At 42.2% G+C, this 20,885-nt stretch overlaps 1 protein-coding gene across 6 annotated transcripts in view; it reads left to right on the top strand.

Moving 5' to 3' along the window:
- Positions 1-20,885, top strand: part of RFX1 (regulatory factor X1) — a 646,755-nt gene that overhangs the window by 160,450 nt on the left and 465,420 nt on the right. For 4 of the 6 annotated variants that reach the window (XM_086963646.1, XM_086963649.1, XM_086963645.1 and 1 more), the window contains 2 exons: positions 12,190-12,285; positions 13,664-13,759. In XM_086963646.1, the coding sequence (XP_086819772.1) occupies positions 12,190-12,285; positions 13,664-13,759 (192 nt within the window). Of the gene's footprint in view, positions 1-12,189; positions 12,286-13,663; positions 13,760-16,050; positions 16,411-20,885 lie in introns of all 6 variants that reach the window. The other 2 variants (XM_086963654.1, XM_086963652.1) reach the window with 2 other exon arrangements.

Raw genomic sequence — 20,885 nt, 5'->3', positions numbered from 1 at the left:
ACATACAAGTGAGACCTCAAGGAAAAAACATTAAAACGAGGTACCATTCACAAAGATTATCTACCAATCAGCCGATTGGTGAAGTTCCCAGTTGTCAACCCACACAGGGGAATGGGATACCAGGCAGTTACCATGAGTTAAAAGGAGGGGGCAACCTTAAACATCACTGTAAATCTGTTCGCCTGAAATTAGCCTATTCGTCAGGCTTATTAAAGGAAGGGTTAAGCTAAGAATGAAAAACAATGATGCAAATTGCAAAAAGCTCCATCACTTTGATGAATTTGTGTGAATACATATTTTTACGGGCATTCTTAACCACGTACGTACCACTCGTGATGGTCTAACTTAGCAACAATGGTTGTAATTGGTCAACCGATTACTCAGTTTCAAAAAACGTTGCCACCTTTATGGGAGAGATTAAAACGCGAGGGTCACCATTTAAGTACCAAACTTATTTTTTGCACGCATTTTGAAGAGTAGGTTTAAAGAGAAAACTTACACAATGTTGTGGAGTTACATCAAAATGGCATCAAGGGTCAGAATTGCTCGACCGTATAATCCTTATCAGCGTTGTAACCACCTTTACGGAGAAATTTAAAGCGAGGATCAACATTTAAATACCGAATTGGTTACTTTCTACACGCATTACGGAGGGAGAGTTCAGAGCCACACTTACACACTGTTTTGAAGGGCGATTAACCTCAGTGGAGCATCAACACCCAACCCGCATCATAGTTTGGCGAGATTAGGGCCGGAGCCGTGAATGTCAAATTTCGCGGGAAACCGATCCTGCGGGAATGAAAGAGTCGGGTTTCAAATTCGCAAAAGGGTTATGCCAAGATCTTACTTGGTTTTTTATGAGCGAACCGCTCGTTATAGGAAAGACGTGTAATACTCACAAGTGCTCAATAGTACAGCGGCAGTCTGTACTTGTCCAGGGTAACTCCGCAAGTGAACTACGCGGAGTTAGGGGACGGAGTCTACTAGTTACTGACTCATAGGACATAGAAGAGTTACTCCCAACGCCACGTATTCAAACAAATGCAGAATGGTGAAACACTCTATCTTAGCATACGATAACTATGTACACATTGTAATGTTTACAAACACTCGCGCACCTCTGCAACAAGAGGGTGTAGGCGAGCGAAATCGGACTTAATATTACAAAACCATTGTGATATTAGCTCAAGCACTTTTATAAAAAGAGGATATTGACAGGTGATTACACAAATATTCAAACGTTATAACTACCTCAGTCAGAAGGTAGGTTAGTGCAGAAGTACATAACAATTAATAATAGAGATAACTCATGCACTTCTCAGACATGAGAGTGTAAATGAGTTTGTTTTACATATTTAGATATTAATCGATAATTCTGCCCAACTACGTTAGCAATATTTACAAAAACCAGTATGAGACTGACAAAACCACTTTTCAGCCAAAAGAGTCTGCATCCATCAATAGTTTAACCAAGTGCTGCCAACTGTGCCAAACTACTATCCTGTTCATTCAGACCATTTTTTATGGAATCCAAAAGGGACATCCACTTGGATTCTCGTGTATTGAGGGCTACCTGTAGGTTACCTCCTCTGGTGCCTAGAGATATTTTTTCAACCACCCACCATCTTAGGTCAGACACCATATGTCCTGCCTTTTGCCAGTGATCTACTAAAGGGGCACCTAATACCTTACAACGGAGCCTACTGCAGTGGGAAGAAATACGGGATTTTATCTTCTGTTGAGTTTGCCCCACATATATGTGATCACACGGGCATTTTATAATGTAGATCACACTGCTTGAGTTACAGTTCGTATGATGTCTCAAGGTGTAGGTACGTCCGCCATGGGTGAATGACTTGGTCTGGACCGTGGTGTCGCAAGCAGTACAAGAGCCACATCTAAAATGACCCAACAAGGGAGGTATATTCCATAATGTTGTTATTGTTGGATGACTCTCTGGTTCAAGGTAGGAGTGAACCACCATGTCACGTATGTTTTTGGCCCTTTTAAATGAATGAAGCGGGAGATTTGTTTGTTTGATTTCATCTGCCACCAGATGCCAATTCTTATTGATAACCTGTTTCACCTCGTTACTCCGTGTGGAGAAGGTTGTGACACAAATGATGCGTTCTGATTCAGTTGGGGTGGCTGGTTCAGGATTCAATAAGCTATTCCGTGGATTGTACCAAGCCCTCTTTCTGGCACGTCTGACCATTCGTGTAGGATATCCACGTGCAATGAGACGGTCATTTAGGATCTCTGATTCCTTTATATAATTCGCTCGAGTGGAGCAATTTCTCCTGATCCTTAGGAATTGTCCTACAGGCAAATTGTCTTTCAAACCTCTTGGGTGGTGGCTCCCATACTGTAGCAGAGAATTTCGCTCTGTAGCTTTTCTGAAGAGCGTCGCCTGGAGATGATCCTTGTCCACATAAATGGAGATGTCTAGAAAAGGGATGGACTCATTACTGGATTCCATTGTAAATTGGATGTTGGGGTTTCTGGAGTTAAGCCAGTCATGGAATGCAGTTAATTGTTGTTTACTCCCCTTCCAAATACATAGAACATCATCGATGTATCGGACCCAAACGATCAAACTGGTGTAAAAAGGATTGTTAATTGAGAAGATATGCTGGGTTTCAAAATGGTCCATATAAATGATGGCCAGGTTAGGGGCGAAGGTAGCCCCCATCGCTACTCCCTTGGTCTGAACAAAAAACTCCTTTTGGAATATAAAGAAGTTTTGTTTCATTGCAATGCTCAGCAGCTCGATAATGAAGTTCGTAGGGACTTGTACAGGAGCTGGTCTTTGGTCTAGTACCTCCTGTATGACATCCAAGGCATCCTGCTGGGGGATGCTAGTGTAAAGCGATACTATGTCGCATGTCACTAGGAGCTCCTTTTGTTGATCAAATGGTCTCTCGTCTATCAAATTGATAGTTTGTGTGGTGTCTCGAAGGTAGGCCCGGGTATTCAATGCAATGGGCTTAAGGAAGAAATCAATATATTTACAGAGTGGTTCTAACATTGACCCACACCACGATACTATTGGGCGACCAGGTGGAACATCCAGGTTTTTGTGAACCTTTGGTAAAGTATAGATTGTGGCCAGTCTTGGGAATTTTTGATTTAAGAATTTAAATTCCTGTTCACTTAAGAATCCGTCGTCCAAACCTTTCTGCGTGGTTGACAAGATAGCCAATGCCAAATCCTTTGATGGATCACTCTGTAACTTGCGGTAACTAATTCCATCTGACAACTGGCTATAGATCTCTTCCTTGTACCCAGTCAGGTCCTGCACAACAATTGCACCGCCTTTGTCGGCGGGTTTGATGACCACATCTTTATTAGTGCCAAGATCAATCAATGCCTTCTTCTCTTTTTTACTCAGATTAAATTTCACGAACTTTTTCTGTTCAAGGAGCTGGTCAACTGCAGATGTCACAATCTCTTCATATGCTAAAATCTTGTGGCTCATCGCGTAGGTTGCTGGGAAAAAGATCGAAGGTTCTCTGAGTCCAGTAATGGAATTCTGTTGCCTAGTTGTCTGATTACGGAAATAATATCTCAGCCTGATCTTTCTAAAAAATCTGTACAATTCTGTTTTAAGCAGAAATTTGTTGGCTGGTGCGGTAGGGACATAGGAAAGGCCTTTACACAAAGCCTTGATTTCTTCGTCTTGTAATTGGTATTTTGAGATATTAATTACAGGGTTCATTGGTGGACTGTTGGTACCGGGTCTATTTGGTCCATTGGTTGGAACATAATTCACCACCTGTAGGTGTTGCGTCTGGTCGATATCTCTCCGTGCACTTCTGGGCAGAATGTCACCCGTTTCTGTTTGCCCCTGTTGCCATCCCATCCGGGGTTCTTTGGAGAGTTTGGAAGTTTCCATCAAAGAGTTTGATATTACAGCACAGACGAAGAAACTGGAAAAATTGGCTAGAGACCTTAAGTTGTTCGACAAAAAGACTGTGTACCCCTATCTACACCCTGATTATTACAAGCAGGACACCCAAGGTCGTTTTTCCAACCGTGGCCGCGGTGGATACAGAGGAAGAAGACATTTTTCAACCTTTTCTGATTCGTCTTACAGTTCGGGCAGCGACGGGGAAGCTGGCCCTAGTACTTCCTACAATTACCCACCAGACCAAAGCTACCAACAGTACCCCCCACAATTCCAGCCTCATTTTTTAGACCAGGGCCGCGGACAATGGCGACCCCCCTGAGGACGTGGCAACAACTGGGGGAGAGGACAGGCGAGAGGCCAGCCACAGAACCCCGGATGGGATGGCAACAGGGGCAAACAGAAACGGGTGACATTCCGCCCAGAAGTGCACGGAGAGATATCGACCAGACGCAACACCTACAGGTGGTGAATTATGTTCCAACCAATGGACCAAATAGACCCGGTACCAACAGTCCACCAATGAACCCTGTAATTAATATCTCGAAATACCAATTACAAGACGAAGAAATCAAGGCTTTGTGTAAAGGCCTTTCCTATGTCCCTACCGCACCAGCCAACAAATTTCTGCTTAAAACAGAATTGTACAGATTTTTTAGAAAGATCAGGATGAGATATTATTTCCGTAATCAGACAACTAGGCAACTGAATTCCATTACTGGACACAGAGAACCTTCGATCTTTTTCCCACCAACCTACGCGATGAGCCACAAGATTTTAGCATATGAAGAGATTGTGACATCTGCAGTTGACCAGCTCCTTGAACAGAAAAAGTTCGTGAAATTTAATCTGAGTAAAAAAGAGAAGAAGGCATTGATTGATCTTGGCACTAATAAAGATGTGGTCATCAAACCTGCCGACAAAGGCGGTGCAATTGTTGTGCAGGACCTGACTGGGTACAAGGAAGAGATCTATAGCCAGTTGTCAGATGGAATTAGTTACCGAAAGTTACAGAGTGATCCATCAAAGGATATGGCATTGGCTATCTTGTCAACCACGCAGAAAGGTTTGGACGACGGATTCTTAAGTGAACAGGAATTTAAATTCTTAAATCAAAAATTCCCAAGACTGGCCACAATCTATACTTTACCAAAGGTTCACAAAAACCTGGATGTTCCACCTGGTCGCCCAATAGTATCGGGGTGTGGGTCAATGTTAGAACCACTCTGTAAATATATTGATTTCTTCCTTAAGCCCATTGCATTGAATACCCGGGCCTACCTTCGAGACACCACACAAACTATCAATTTGATAGACGAGAGACCATTTGATCAACAAAAGGAGCTCCTAGTGACATGCGACATAGTATCGCTTTACACTAGCATCCCCCAGCAGGATGCCTTGGATGTCATACAGGAGGTACTAGACCAAAGACCAGCTCCTGTACAAGTCCCTACGAACTTCATTATCGAGCTGCTGAGCATTGCAATGAAACAAAACTTCTTTATATTCCAAAAGGAGTTTTTTGTTCAGACCAAGGGAGTAGCGATGGGGGCTACCTTCGCCCCTAACCTGGCTATCATTTATATGGACCATTTTGAAACCCAGCATATCTTCTCAATTAACAATCCTTTTTACACCAGTTTGACCGTTTGGGTCCGATACATCGATGATGTTCTATGTATTTGGAAGGGGAGTAAACAACAATTAACTGCATTCCATGACTGGCTTAACTCCAGAAACCCCAACATCCAATTTACAATGGAATCCAGTAATGAGTCCATCCCTTTTCTAGACATCTCCATTTATGTGGACAAGGATCATCTCCAGACGACGCTCTTCAGAAAAGCTACAGAGCGAAATTCTCTGCTACAGTATGGGAGCCACCACCCAAGAGGTTTGAAAGACAATTTGCCTGTGGGACAATTCCTAAGGATCAGGAGAAATTGCTCCACTCGAGCGAATTATATAAAGGAATCAGAGATCCTAAATGACCGTTTTATTGCACGTGGATATCCTACACGAATGGTCAGACGTGCCAGAAAGAGGGCTTGGTACAATCCACGGAATAGCTTATTGAATCCTGAACCAGCCACCCCAACTGAATCAGAACGCATCATTTGTGTCACAACCTTCTCCACACGGAGTAACGAGGTGAAACAGGTTATCAATAAGAATTGGCATCTGGTGGCAGATGAAATCAAACAAACAAATCTCCAGCTTCATTCATTTAAAAGGGCCAAAAACATACGTGACATGGTGGTTCACTCCTACCTTGAACCAGAGAGTCATCCAACAATAACAACATTATGGAATATACCTCCATTGTTGGGTCATTTTAGATGTGGCTCTTGTACTGCTTGCGACACCACGGTCCAGACCAAGTCATTCACCCATGGCGGACGTACCTACACCTTGAGACATCATACGAACTGTAACTCAAGCAGTGTGATCTACATTATAAAATGCCCGTGTGATCACATATATGTGGGGCAAACTCAACAGAAGATAAAATCCCGTATTTCTTCCCACTGCAGTAGGCTCCGTTGTAAGGTATTAGGTGCCCCTTTAGTAGATCACTGGCAAAAGGCAGGACATATGGTGTCTGACCTAAGATGGTGGGTGGTTGAAAAAATATCTCTAGGCACCAGAGGAGGTAACCTACAGGTAGCCCTCAATACACGAGAATCCAAGTGGATGTCCCTTTTGGATTCCATAAAAAATGGTCTGAATGAACAGGATAGTAGTTTGGCACAGTTGGCAGCACTTGGTTAAACTATTGATGGATGCAGACTCTTTTGGCTGAAAAGTGGTTTTGTCAGTCTCATACTGGTTTTTGTAAATATTGCTAACGTAGTTGGGCAGAATTATCGATTAATATCTAAATATGTAAAACAAACTCTTTTACACTCTCATGTCTGAGAAGTGCATGAGTTATCTCTATTATTAATTGTTATGTACTTCTGCACTAACCTACCTTCTGACTGAGGTAGTTATAACGTTTGAATATTTGTGTAATCACCTGTCAATATCCTCTTTTTATAAAAGTGCTTGAGCTAATATCACAATGGTTTTGTAATATTAAGTCCGATTTCGCTCGCCTACACCCTCTTGTTGCAGAGGTGCGCGAGTGTTTGTAAACATTACAATGTGTACATAGTTATCGTATGCTAAGATAGAGTGTTTCACCATTCTGCATTTGTTTGAATATGTGGCGTTGGGAGTAACTCTTCTATGTCCTATGAGTCAGTAACTAGTAGACTCCGCCCCTAACTCCGCGTAGTTCACTTGCGGAGTTACCCTGGACAAGTACAGACTGCCGCTGTACTATTGAGCACTTGTGAGTATTACACGTCTTTCCTATAACGAGCGGTTCGCTCATAAAAAACCAAGTAAGATCTTGGCATAACCCTTTTGCGAATTTGAAACCTGACTCTTTCACTCCCGCAGGATCGGTTTCCCGCGAAATTTGACATTCACGGCTCCGGCCCTAATCTCGCCAAACTATGATGCGGGTTGGGTGTTGATGCTCCACTGAGGTTAATCGCCCTTCAAAACAGTGTGTAAGTGTGGCTCTGAACTCTCCCTCCGTAATGCGTGTAGAAAGTAACCAATTCGGTATTTAAATGTTGATCCTCGCTTTAAATTTCTCCGTAAAGGTGGTTACAACGCTGATAAGGATTATACGGTCGAGCAATTCTGACCCTTGATGCCATTTTGATGTAACTCCACAACATTGTGTAAGTTTTCTCTTTAAACCTACTCTTCAAAATGCGTGCAAAAAATAAGTTTGGTACTTAAATGGTGACACTCGCGTTTTAATCTCTCCCATAAAGGTGGCAACGTTTTTTGAAACTGAGTAATCGGTTGACCAATTACAACCATTGATGCTAAGTTAGACCATCACGAGTGGTACGTACGTGGTTAAGAATGCCCGTAAAAATATGTATTCACACAAATTCATCAAAGTGATGGAGCTTTTTGCAGTTTGCATCATTGTTTTTCATTCTTAGCTTAACCCTTCCTTTAATAAGCCTGACGAATAGGCTAATTTCAGGCGAACAGATTTACAGTGATGTTTAAAGTTGCCCCCTCCTTTTAACTCATGGTAACTGCCTGGTATCCCATTCCACTGTGTGGGTTGACAACTAGGAACTTCACCAATCGGCTGATTGGTAGATAATCTTTGTGAATGGTACCTCGTTTTAATGTTTTTTCCTTGAGGTCTCACTTGTATGTGACAATGTGTTAGCCTACCCCTCTGTGTTTCAGTGAATTTATATCACTCGAGTTTGACCAAGACTTTTGGTTGGTCTTACTCTATATTTCCTACACTTGGAGGCCTAGTAGGCCCTAAGCCCATGGTAATCTTTGTTATTTAATGCAGTTAAACTTTGTCTAATTGGATGACGGTTTAAAATAGTGTTCTGACCTTTTGTTTTAATTTCACAGATATTGCCCCCTACTCCCCTCCCTTCCTCTACACCTGTCCTGATGAAGACCCCGTTAAAGGACCTAACTTAGCCTACGGCCAGGGGTCGAAACGTCGACGGCTCGTTTTCTTTTACGCAGACCTCCGGCACTTGTCCATTACTATTCCTAATGGTTTATGTGTGACCGTTGAAGGTCTACTGTGTAATACTCCTACATGTGATGCCCTAAGTATTCAGGCTGTTGTATTTGATTTACTCTGATTCATATGTTATTATTACTTATGATTGTTTCTCACCTTGATCATGTTTGCTTTTTCTTAACTTTATACTGCCCTGAGCACACCTTTTCACTTCCCCTTCCTCCCTCCCCCCACCTTGGGGCCTTTTTGAAAAGTATTGAGAATGCACTGTTAAATGTGTGACACAGGGTATTGAAAATAAATTACAATACCTTTCTCATTAGTTTTGATTTTTTGTCTACAGAGTTGAGAAAGTAGAAATAAGTTTTGTTTTTCGTGTATGGTGTACATAACACGTTTTCCTTGCGGGGACCCCCCCCCCTCTACACATACCATACAGCGCCCAGGTCCCCGCGACTGCATGGGTTCAACCCCCCTTTGTGTAACGTACTTAGATAATATGGCCAGGGAACTGGAAGAGTTCTTCAGAGTAAATACAAGAACAGCCTCACCGACGATTGTTTGGGATTCAATGAAACCGTTCATTCGTGGTATTACCCAAACATATATATTTATGATAGGAAATGCATCACTTTACGTAATCTTGAGGTGCAGCATACAGAGGCGGTAAATAAAGATCAGGCTACTCAGGATACTCTGCTTCTATCATTAATAGACGCAGGAGTATTGGTGAAGAAGACTCTTCGGGAAAAAATGGCATCTAGCTTTACTAAACATCGACTAGAAAGATAAGAATATTGGGAACATATTGGGCAGGTACTGGCCTATCAGTCTGCAGAGGCAAAAGCAAAAACTAAGATCAGTGCTATAAGGGGCTTAGATGGACATATGCGTACTGACCCTCAGCTATTTTGGAGCAATTTCTCTTATTTTATCAGAAACTTTACTCCCTTACATGGGACCCAAACCAGGAAGATATACAAGGTTATATAGAAGATAGCGGCATACCAATAGCTGATGAGGAGGAAGCAGCTAAATTAGAAGACATAGTGTCTATAGAAGAAGTGGAACTGGCTTTGTCAACTTTACCAACGTGGAAGGCGGCTGGAGTTGACTCGCTGCCATTAGAATTTTATAAATCTTTTAAAAGAGTACTATTACTACCTATGTGTAGAGTGATAGAATCGGTGGCAGTAAGCGGGCAGGTACCAGAGTCATGGAATACAACACAAATAGTATTTTTCTTAAAAAAGGGCAAATCTCCAACAGAATGCAGGTCATATCGGCCTATCTCACTTATCAATAATGACGCAAAGGTCTTTTCAAAGATCTTGGCAACTCGCCTAGCTCCACTTATGCCATGACTAGTTTCTGAAAGACAACACGGGTTCATTATGGGGAGGGACACCACTGCTCACGTCAATATGGCCATTGGGGCATTCGATTACGCAGATAAGAAGGGGATCGACTTCGGTATGATATTATTAGACGCCAAAAAGGCCTTTGACCGAGTCAGGTGGGACTTCTTATGGGCCTTACTGGCCAAAATTGGTTTTGGACCTCAATTTCGGTCCTGAGTACAGGCTCTATATTGTAATCCACAGGCCAAGTTGTCGTATAGGGGAATGTGTTCACCTCCATTTTAGATTTTGTGCGGGACAAGGCAGGGATGCCCCCTGTCCCCGTTATTATTTGCCCTTTATATAGAGCCATTCCTGGGCACACTACAAAAGTGCACACAAATTAAACCTCTAACAGCTGACAATACTAAACTAAAGATCACAGCTTATGCAGACGATATTGCAGTCTATGCAATCAATCCAGAGGAAGCTGTAATGAGTATTAAGGTAGAAGCAGACACATTTGGCAAAGTTGCAGGTTACAAATTGAATGCTGACAAAACTCAGGTACTTACCACTGTTGGGATTCAGAACTCCATTATTGGATCTTGTGTCACTGTAACTTACTTGGGAGTAAAGATAACGGGTAAGATTAATCAGCTTATTGATCTAAATTATGCACCCTTGCTAAAAGAAGCTATTAAATTGTTAAAAATTTGGCATAGGCTCCCTATAGGTCTGTTAGGTAGATGTAACCTGATCAAAATGAAAATATTGCCTAAATTTCTATTTTTGTTTTGTTCTATTCCTTTGAAAGTCCCCAAAACATTCTTTAAAAAATTAGAGGGTTTTTTAGTAGTTTTATTTGGGGGATATAAAAAACCGAGGAGGGCGATTGAGTTGCTCAAAGCTGCATATGATCAAGATGGGCTTGGTCTCCCAGATTTCAAAATCTATTTCTGGGACGCTTTTACGGGTTGTTTCCGTAGCTTGCTCGGCCTAGATCAGACTGATTTTGTGTCCATGTTTATGCTTGGGAACCAGAGGGATAAATTTTTATATGGAATTAGAGATCCAAACTATTTTAAAAGGGTAAAATTTAAGACCGTAAAGGACATTGTTTATATTTGCCAAGCAATATCTACTAGGTGCAATCTACCGATATTCCATAAAAACTACCCATTGTGGGAGAATCCCACTTTTCCTGAGGTATTTCAGGATCAAGCTGGTAATATTTGGGCGAACTATGGAGTAAACTGCTTGGGCTATTTATATAATGATAGAGGTATCAAATCATTAGAAAATTTAAGACTGGCCTGTAAAGTTTCAGTCCATTTTTAAAAAAATACTTACAGATTAAGGATTATCTTGCTTCTAATGTGGCCATAAAAGAAATAAGACATTCAACAGTTTGAGATTGTATCTATAGTGAGAAGTCGAAATCTCTCATTCGCTCAATGAATGCTCTACTACATAGTTTTAGACCACTGGGCAGTGAGAAATTAGCGGAACGTTGGACTCAAACTTTCGGTACTATGATCTCACCTAGAATGATTGAATAAGTATTAGGCTATGTTAAGGAATCGGTCCATTCTGTTAGCCTACAACTCCAGCAAACACGTATTACCTGCATGATGTATTACACTCCGGCTAGAATAGCTAAATGGGCCCAGGGAAATAAGACGGGGGATAAGATAAAATACCCAAAATGTGGACTGTACGCGGCTAACTTAAAACATATGTTTATGGAATGTCCAGAATTGAATAGGTACTGGTGGAAAATCGAGCAAATACTTAATTTAAAAATAGGATTGGATCACCCACTTACGGATCTTGAAATTATGTTGGGATATAAAGATGGTAATCCGGCAGTAGTGCGTCTCTTTACGGTTTTGATGGCTGCAGCTAGGCTGGCTATTGCCAGGGCATGGGTCTCTACTACACCACTGGTGGCAGAGGATTGGTGGGCGATTATTAGATACACTTATGGCTTAGAGGCAGCTCTGGCAAAGGCAAGGGGCATCAAATCGTTAGCTAAATTAGAGGCGCTATGGGAGCCATTGGTCCTGGATGGCTTAAGGTAGCTGCTTCTGGCTAAAGATGAAATAAGAAGTAGTCCCCCTAAAATATCTTCCCCATATATGCTATGCTACTGTGAGATTTTTTTCTTATTTGTTTCTTCTCTTCTATTTCTTATTATTCTCTTGCCTATGTATTAATATAGGTGTTTATTCATATTAATTTGATTGTTTATGTCAATTGTATGAATATGCCCTATCTGATGAAAGTACAAATGTTTATAAAAAAAAAGGTGATCAACAGAGGATCTGATGCTCTGCAACTCTGACGATCTCCTTTTTGTGTTTCAGAGATCCACGGTGCAAAGCCACATCTCAGCCGCCAAACCAGGACCCCTGGAGCAGCTGCAGGTGCATGGAGTCCAGCCAGTACTTGTGACACAGGAGGTATGGAAACTTTGTGGACCAGGCTTTGTGTCACCTGATGATCCCCAAGCAAGTGCTATTGCAGAACCTTCTTTGAATTGTGCCCCCAATCACAATATGGGCACTCTGAAGACAGTACTTTGCCCGACCCCCACCTAACCAATCAAAACACGTGTTTTGTGCAGATCTTCCTTGTCTCCTAGGCAACCCTTTAATCATGGCACCTGCAACTCTCAGCAGATGGCATTATTGTACTGGAGTACAGTTATGCATTGTATAATTCCAGCTCATCTATTCAGAGTGCAGACTTTCCCTGTAAGTTGTACTCTATGCTGTCTCATCCAGTCAGCACATAGTAGTTTAATTCAACAATTCATTTTCTGAAACAATCCTTCACTTTCTGCTCCTTCATCCACAAAGCATGTGTGCCCCTATTGACTCCTCTCTTAACCAACGCATAGAATTACCCAACAGACCACCTCAAACTGAGCAGATGCTCCAGTCAGAGTGCCAGCATCCTCTAGAGACCACCATCTTTGAGGAATTTCTGAAGATGCTCCCATTCTGAGACTCTCCTTCAGATTACATGCATTCTCTTATGACATTCTGTCTTTCTGAGTAGGTCTTCCAAAATGACCACTCAGGTATTCCCAGCAGATCTTCCCTCTCCAACTAGGTTCTCCAACCAGGATGCATATCTCCATTGCAGACTTTCTCCCTACCACTTGTACGGCTGGGTAGCTATGCTGCATTGACATTAAAGCAAGCAAGGTAAATGGACTTCCCTGCGCCTTATTAGGTAGTACAAGCCTTGTGATGAAAGTTGCACCTCACTTAGGTCTTGAAAGGCCAACATTGGCCTGGGTTTGCTTGTGCTTCTATTCAGAGTCAAGGGCACATTTTGTGGCAAACCAAGGCGGATTGCATGTGGTTGGTTCTTGTCTGTAGTGACACAGTGAGGGAAAACAAGGGGTTGGAATACGGCTGAGATTGATTACCAGTGTTTGAAATTAATTCTTAGATTCCACCAATCACGTCTGTTGTTTTCCTGGGCAGTAAATGACTTGAATAATTGTGGTTCAGTGGGTCTCCTTAAGCAGCTGTGTCATAGTGCCACTGCAGGTGCTGCTTTATTGGCAGCTATGCCTCAGCCTCTTGGCGTAGCTTCATCAATCAGAGTTCAGGTATTCCCAGTAAAGCTCTTCTACCTGAGGAGCTTCTTCAGTCACTGCACACCCACTTTGTCCACAGCACTTCCTGTCAGGGTCACCCACCTTCCACTGACTTTGATGGGGAATCTGCGTGCACTGTATTCCATCTCTATTTGTCCTCATTGAACTGTTTTATGTGTGTGATGTCTTTGTTCTCATAAGTCATGTTGTCTTGTTTGCTTTCTCAGAGGTCGGTTGTGCAGTCCACAACTCAGGTTCCTAAATCCAGCCCGGTACAGCAGCTGGCGGTACAAGGCCTGCAGCCGGTGCATACCACACAGGAGGTAGGGCACCTTTCATGGGGATATGGTGCCTCAATGGAGGTAGTATGCCTCACAGGATGTCAGACTTCTCTTTGGAGGGGGCTGTAGTTATGTCTCAGGCAGTGTGCTTCATTGCAAGGGGAAGGGTTCCTCCTTGGTGACGGAGTACATTACAGATGGCTGGTTGCCTTGTAAATCACAGGGAATCTCACAAGAGATAAACAGTTTTGAAAGAGGTTGCTGACGCCACTGAAGTTAATGTGTATTGCAAGATAAGCCTGGTATGTGAGGAATACAGGAAGTGCACCAAAGGACATTTGTTTATAGGGAAAAAGTAGGGAAAAAGCAGTGAAAACGATATCCCAATAAGCGAAAGAGGGCTTATACAGCACTGCATAGTCTGTAGAATCAAATGCAGCACCAGGGAAAGGATAGTCAGGGAATGCCACTTCGGACCATCAATTGTTATTTTAGCATGTATGAAGTGATTTTCTTTTGTTTTAGAGAAATCCTGCACATAGGCAGAACAAGACAGTGTCATAAATTCAGTGAAGATTTGCTGGACTAGAAAGCTAAATTTACAAGTACCTATACTTTTAGATGTTGTGCTCCTGTTGTATATTCATTACAAAGGCTTTAGCTGGAACAACTCATTTAATCCAGTTTTATGATTATATATATATATATATATATATATATATATATATATATATACATAATCAAATATATCATTTAAACTTCTCAGTATGTATATTATTTGATTTGAAAGTTTAAAATGTTATATCAAATTATACAACATCAATAAAAAAGTTGAATAGATATGTTCAGAAAAGATGCTGTAGTTAGATAGGTCAAGTGTATCCGATCCCCAAACAACAATTTTCCTGTTTCCCTTTTATCGTGTTTGATAGAATAGAACACATTATATGTACAATGCAAGGAGTGCAATTTAAAGTTCATTATTATTACTGAAGTTCAGATTGTTCTATTCAAAACGTTCCACGCTGCAGTAAAACGTCAGTCCCTTCGGTCTACCAAGCAGGTGTGGATGCAAGACACATGTTGCATCGTAGTCATCCTCCTTTAAATATCTAGATTTGCGAGGAATCTAAATACTGAATTATTGTTTATTGCTGATGCATCCTGCAACGTATAGTGCAGGCTAAAAGGAGAATTACGTTAGAGACCAAACGGCGCATCCATTCAATTTGTCAATGTGAGAACTTTTTGACGCGTCGGAGTTGACTCTTTTTTGGCAGTGAAATCAGACTTTTTTTTCTTAAGTAATTTGAAAAAGGGCAGTGAAAGAAAACATGTGTGTTGGTTCTATTCTCCTTCATAGCGATTGCAGGGGCCAGCATGCTGAGGATTAGTAAACCAAGTTTTTATGTAGCTGTCTATTGGATATTCACTCATGGTTTAGAGAGTGACTGAATTGAACTAGAACTGTGCAGGTCATCTCAATTCTCGCTACTTCTGAGTATTGACTGATTTGTTCTACAGTGTACACCTAGAAATTTTTAAACTATCCTGTGCAGGTAAACCTACATTTCTTGTTGCCCTCCTCCAATTGGATGTTCACTCGTTTGTTCGCCAATGTGTGTACATTGATCATTCTACGTAGATGATTTCTTATTCCTCTCTGCCCTCATCCTGTGTGATTTTCTCAAAAAAAGTTTTCTAGAATGCGTTTCAATTGATGTGGGAATGTTGTGCTTTGAAAAGAAAAGTTATTTATTTACCTTTAATCAGTAAGATTATAAACCTCTGTGTCTTGGGTATCACTCTGATCCCAAACTGCCCAAGCCACACACATCTTCTTTATAAAGAAAGCAGCTTGCTACATTCATGATGAACATGAACAAATTAAACTATAAGCACAAAAGCTTAAAAGCTCTAAGCATTGCATCTATCACGTAATTGATCATAAACCACCAGTTTCCAACACGTTTCCCACAAACACGACACCCAGGACATATATTCAACATTTCCATTGAAGATTTCTTTGTTCAATTTAACAAAACTGAGATATAAACAGTAGTGCAGAAATTATATGCATGATGAAATAGAGTGCAACCCTACAGTAAATATAAGGATGTTAATGCCTGTACTTGAAAGGTGGGTGCCTGCAACCCATTTAGGGATGGCAGATGCTTTCCTCTTCATGGAGATGTGTAAAGCAGGACAGAATGTTCATTAGCTAATGATGTCTTCCTCTATTTAGAGTTCTTCTCACTATCACTTGCCTCTCACCCTAGCTGCTATCTTCCTGAACTGTGTGGACTTCATCTTTCTCTCTTTTTATCATACAGAACTCAGTCAGTCAGGTGCCCTTTATGGGTATGAAAAGGAAGGAAGAGCAGAAGCTGAAGAACAAAGAGGAGGAACTGCAGCAGCTGCCAGCCTCAGAGCAATCAAACAAGTTAGAGAGCAGTGTAGCGACACAGCAGCTAGCCTGCCGCAGCCTGAGAGGCGCTGAGCACCGGTTGCACTACCTACAGTCACTGCAGTCTGGCTCAGAGCAGTGGGTGGAGCTGGTCAGAGTTCTGCCCCAGCAAAAGGTGGTGATGGAACAGATGCTGGTACCCAACTCTGAAAGGCCAGATCAGAGAGTCGAGGTGCAGAGGCTGCCTCAGGTGCTAGTGTTCGGAACAGCAGCTACAGCCCTTAAAGTAGGTCACAGCAGGGTCAACAAGGAGTTAAAAAAAACTTGCTACATCTTGGGGTGAAGGGAACTCCAACCCATGCCAAGAAGAAACCACATGTGGATTATTCCTCGTCCACCACAGCAATCAACACACATTCAGATATATTTTATATGTCTAGACATGAGAGGGATGAAGTGTAGACTCTACATAATGTGAAAAACAAATCATAATGAAGAAATACCATAATTACAAATCTGAAACGAGCCAATGTTAAAATTAAGATATGTTTTTGAGGGGTAATGATAACATGAAAAACATTAAAGTAAAGTACATTTTCGATTTTGAAAAATGGCAAAGAGGCAAATAAAAAAAACGGGTAAGGTTTATATATAAAGATAGAGGATGTATCAAGATATGTGTACCATTAGATATAGTGGAGGGGCGGGTGAAGCGTAGGTGTAAGTGTGGGGTTACTTCTTAAAGTGAGTAGAGCTAGAGTTAACGTAGAGTAACTGTATCTAGTTGTGAGGTAGGGCTATCGTTGACGACAACGTTTTGCCATTATGGTGTTCTTTATTATGAGTTCTTCATTAGAGTCAATTTAATATAAAGTGAAAAATTCAGCAATATGAATTCATTTTGTATACCTTATGACTGTAATCCTTCATTTTAGTATTCTTATTCACATAGATCTATAAATAATTTGTGTGCGATTGTGTGGCTGATTGTGCAAATGCACGTGGTGGAAGGTACACTATGATGAAGGAGGGAATGTATGATCAGTGCAGAATTGCAAGAAGGAATTAGTGTAATATAAGTAAGCATGTTAAGGGTACTGAGGGTGTAGGCTTCTGGAGTTATGTAATAGAAACTGCCAATTCTGCGTGGGATGCACCAGTGTTGTGGCATAAATCTATTAGCTTTTCAAGGGCTGGTTTACCTACTTTTATAAACCTGATCTTTGTATATTAGAAAGCAGCACGATTTTTTTCACCCCAAAGTATTGTGTTTCTCCACCGTGAGGCGTTCTTTGATACCCAGAAACATTAGAATATTTATGCCTTTGAGCGGTATCCAAGAGCACATTTTTGTAGATATAAATTTCATTTTTGAAAACTCTCATAAAGAAAACATATTTATAAAATGCAACATTTTGTAGGGATTAAGCCATCCATTATAAAAAGTCAGCACCATAAAATATATTTACCTAAATAAAATACCCGCTTCAGTTCTCCCCGCACCACCCCAAAATAAAACAAAACAATGAATTTTGCATATAGGCATCACCTTTTCCATAAACAGATTTTATTATTACTCATTTGAGGAATCCAGAAGTTCAGTTTCCCAAGAGTTGATAGCAGTGTGAGCCAGTTAATTATCCTGGCTATATGATGCAAGGATTCAATAACAGAGCTGGGCCTGTTTTGAGCTTTTGTTCAGTTACAAAGCCTTAGAAAGTAATTTATTTACTTTCACTCAACATCTTTAGGACGTTCCTCGTTCTTACAGAAGTAGGGAGTTTAATTTCCTCTTTAAACAAGGACATTGTCTCCTCTTCCTTTGTGTGAGTATACAAAGGCTTTTTGAAAAGTGTCATTACTGTGGTGGTAGGGAATCTTGAATGGAGAAGTTCACAGTTTGTGACTTGTCTTCCGGATTCTAGCAACATTTACGAGTCTGACATATGTCCGAAGATGCGATTAGGGAGGTTGAAGGACAGAGACGGAGCTAATGTGTGGGCTAGGTTTGAGCTTCTGGGTAGACCAAAATAATGTCTGCCCCAGGTTTCCTTCTCAAAAAGAACCAATGATGGGCGGAATCCTGAACAAATCAAACATTCACCCCCCAGTCACAGATCTGGGTTTAATCCATCGTTTTTTTGCTCACCATGCCACCCCAGTTTGGACCCAGCCATATGCAAATCAGTCTTGACCCTGCTCCCCATGGGAACAGGCCAGGTCCTCCCTGGAACAGAAACAAGCACCCCTCATCAGCCAGGTTGGCTTGAATCCAGTGGCAAAGTGAGCCCGGGACCCACGCTTGGGCATACCCTTCTCATTTAGCGCGACAAATGATCTGCTGCTTCAACCAGGTCCCTTTTTCCGTCTGATATCATTTCTTTAAGATTGAGACTAGTTATCTGAATAGGCCTTCCCTGTGTTGGCCTTTGTTCAACTCAATCATTTTTACAGTCCCAGATAGTGTTCTTCATTTCTCTATTCTAGCAAGGTTGTTTTTCACCTGCTGTTTTCTTTTTCAGTTATCTCTTAGTCACCTGATTGTAACCATTCAGTCTGTAGTGGCCTGTGATACCTTCACTCCCTCTGTTCTTTTATACGGTACCATGTGGCTGTTTGCAAGCTCGCCCTTGTCACAGCTTCGGTCATTGACCGATGTTGTGAACGTTTATATGTACCTTTCTTGGAAATATTTTACTACACAGCGTATATGTGTGTGTATATATATATATCTCTTTACATATATTTTATACATCCTTTTATATAGGTATCTCTATAAACAGTTGTGTCATGCTGCTGTTCTTAGGATTAAGTACATTTTTGCTTACGTCTCTGTGCTTTTTCTCAGGTCCTAGAGAGAACTTCACTTGTTCGTTGCTTTGTAATTACTAACCCTTCCTCCTCTGTGGGTTCTACGTTGAATAGTCCCAGAGGGCTCTCTTCTCTCTCAAAGTGTTTTCTCTCACCACAAGTGGTCAATGCCCATAATTGTTGTTTTTATTCCCACTGCTTTTCTCAAAGCATTGAATGGTGCTGTCTACATTGCTTGTTTCAATGGCATGGAGCTTTTACTCAGAGGTATTAACTATTGTCCTTGGCCTTCATCCCCGTCCACTAATGGTTCGGTTACCATTTGGGAGCTATGTAGTATTATGATTATACAAAGTGTTCTTTCCAGCACCTCCTTATTCTTCTACCATGGGTGTCTTTCCCATGTTCTTCCATAGTTTTGGACTTCAGTTCCACATGGTTTTCCTCAATATTTCTGATGGGATGTCTTCTTTTCTCACCTACCTTCCTAGCAGCTGGTCACTCTTTCTCTCTCTCTTATAATAGATGACTAGTCCTAGTCATGGATCTTTGCAGCGTCAGTTCGCAGACCCTCCTCTGGGGAGGGTATTGCTTGGGTATTTGATTGAAAGGTTTGTAATCTGCGGCTAGATGTCTCTATCAGATCAATAAGTTACTTGCACATTTGGAGGAAACATGTTGAGCCATCTTCCAGCATGATGGAGACTTCTAGCAGCAGATTCTTTACCTTTGAATTGCCCAGGCGTCCGGCTGGATCCGGAAACTTTTGCTTGAGCAATAACCTTGCACACGCCATCGTTTGGCTCCATTCGGCTCTGCGTGACGGCGTCGTTAGTTTCTGGTATGACGTTGCGGTCACCTATGTAGGCGCCACCCAGGCGTGCGGATGTCAGTTCTTTTCTTTCTGCACCAGTTAAGCGCCCATCCAGAGAAGAGCTGCCCCTCTATCCCTTTTTGACAGGCCTTTTTTGACTATTGTAGACTTCATCATTTTTTCTGTGAGAAAGACCGAGTTTAAACCGTGCAGTGCCTGTCACTGCATAATGTCGGTAACCGACCCCCCATCTAATCTGTCTTTGGTGTCTCAAGCGCGACCACGATTTAAAGTCGTGCTCGGACTATTGGGCTATGGCTCTGAAGGGGCTATGGCTCTGAAGCCTTGCGGTATCAAGCTTTAAAGCTCCTTGTGGGCCGGCAGTTGACGCCATCCAGTGAAACCACGCGATGGTCCCAGTTGCGTTCGAAGAAGTGGAGGTCGCAAGACTGTCCAAGCGGACTTCATCTTTGCCTTGACTGTCGTCCGTCGAGGAACATGGTAAGGAGCACTAGCGCTCTATGCATGGTTTTGCGGAGCCGTAAAGAGGGTCAACGTTGCGCCTCCTTCCCTTTCCGGGAGCCGGAGCAATTCCCACTCAAATTGAAGAATTTTACGAGGCCATGCTCCATGTGTTTGAGCCGGCCGACCCCTCAGGTGAGCCCTCAGGCCCCACGTGGTCAGAAGAGGCCCCATCGGATTAGACGGTATTGGCTCCGGCCACGGCGTCATTGGGGCCTCGGGGATACGATTCAGGACGGCACCAATTGTTCCATTGTGATCTTCCCCGGCATCAGACCCAAAGTTGGTGCCTTCGGGGCTGCCGGTGCCCACAGGTGGTTCCAGCCCCACCCTTATCCCCGATGACACGGAGTCGGAATGCCATCGCTCGACCCTGATTCAGCTGGCGATAGAACCCTGGGGTTTTATGTCGTTGCCTGAACATCTTGATGATATTTTAGACACGGGAGAGGATTGGGAGGGGTCTAAAGAGCCTTTAGAACAGGATATTCCTGCAGAGCAGATGGACTGGTATGGGGAACTTGGGAAGGCCAGTGGACAGGACACTTTCCCAGATACTGGCATGCTCTCTCCGCCAACTGTGGCTATGGAGGAGGGGGCATATTATGCCAGGG

Source organism: Lissotriton vulgaris, chromosome 1_1 (assembly GCF_964263255.1).
Source record: "Lissotriton vulgaris chromosome 1_1, aLisVul1.2, whole genome shotgun sequence".
NCBI classification, from domain to species: domain Eukaryota; kingdom Metazoa; phylum Chordata; class Amphibia; order Caudata; family Salamandridae; genus Lissotriton; species Lissotriton vulgaris.
The sequence above is the reverse complement of the archived record's forward strand: the minus strand, read 5'-3'. Positions and strand labels throughout refer to the sequence as shown.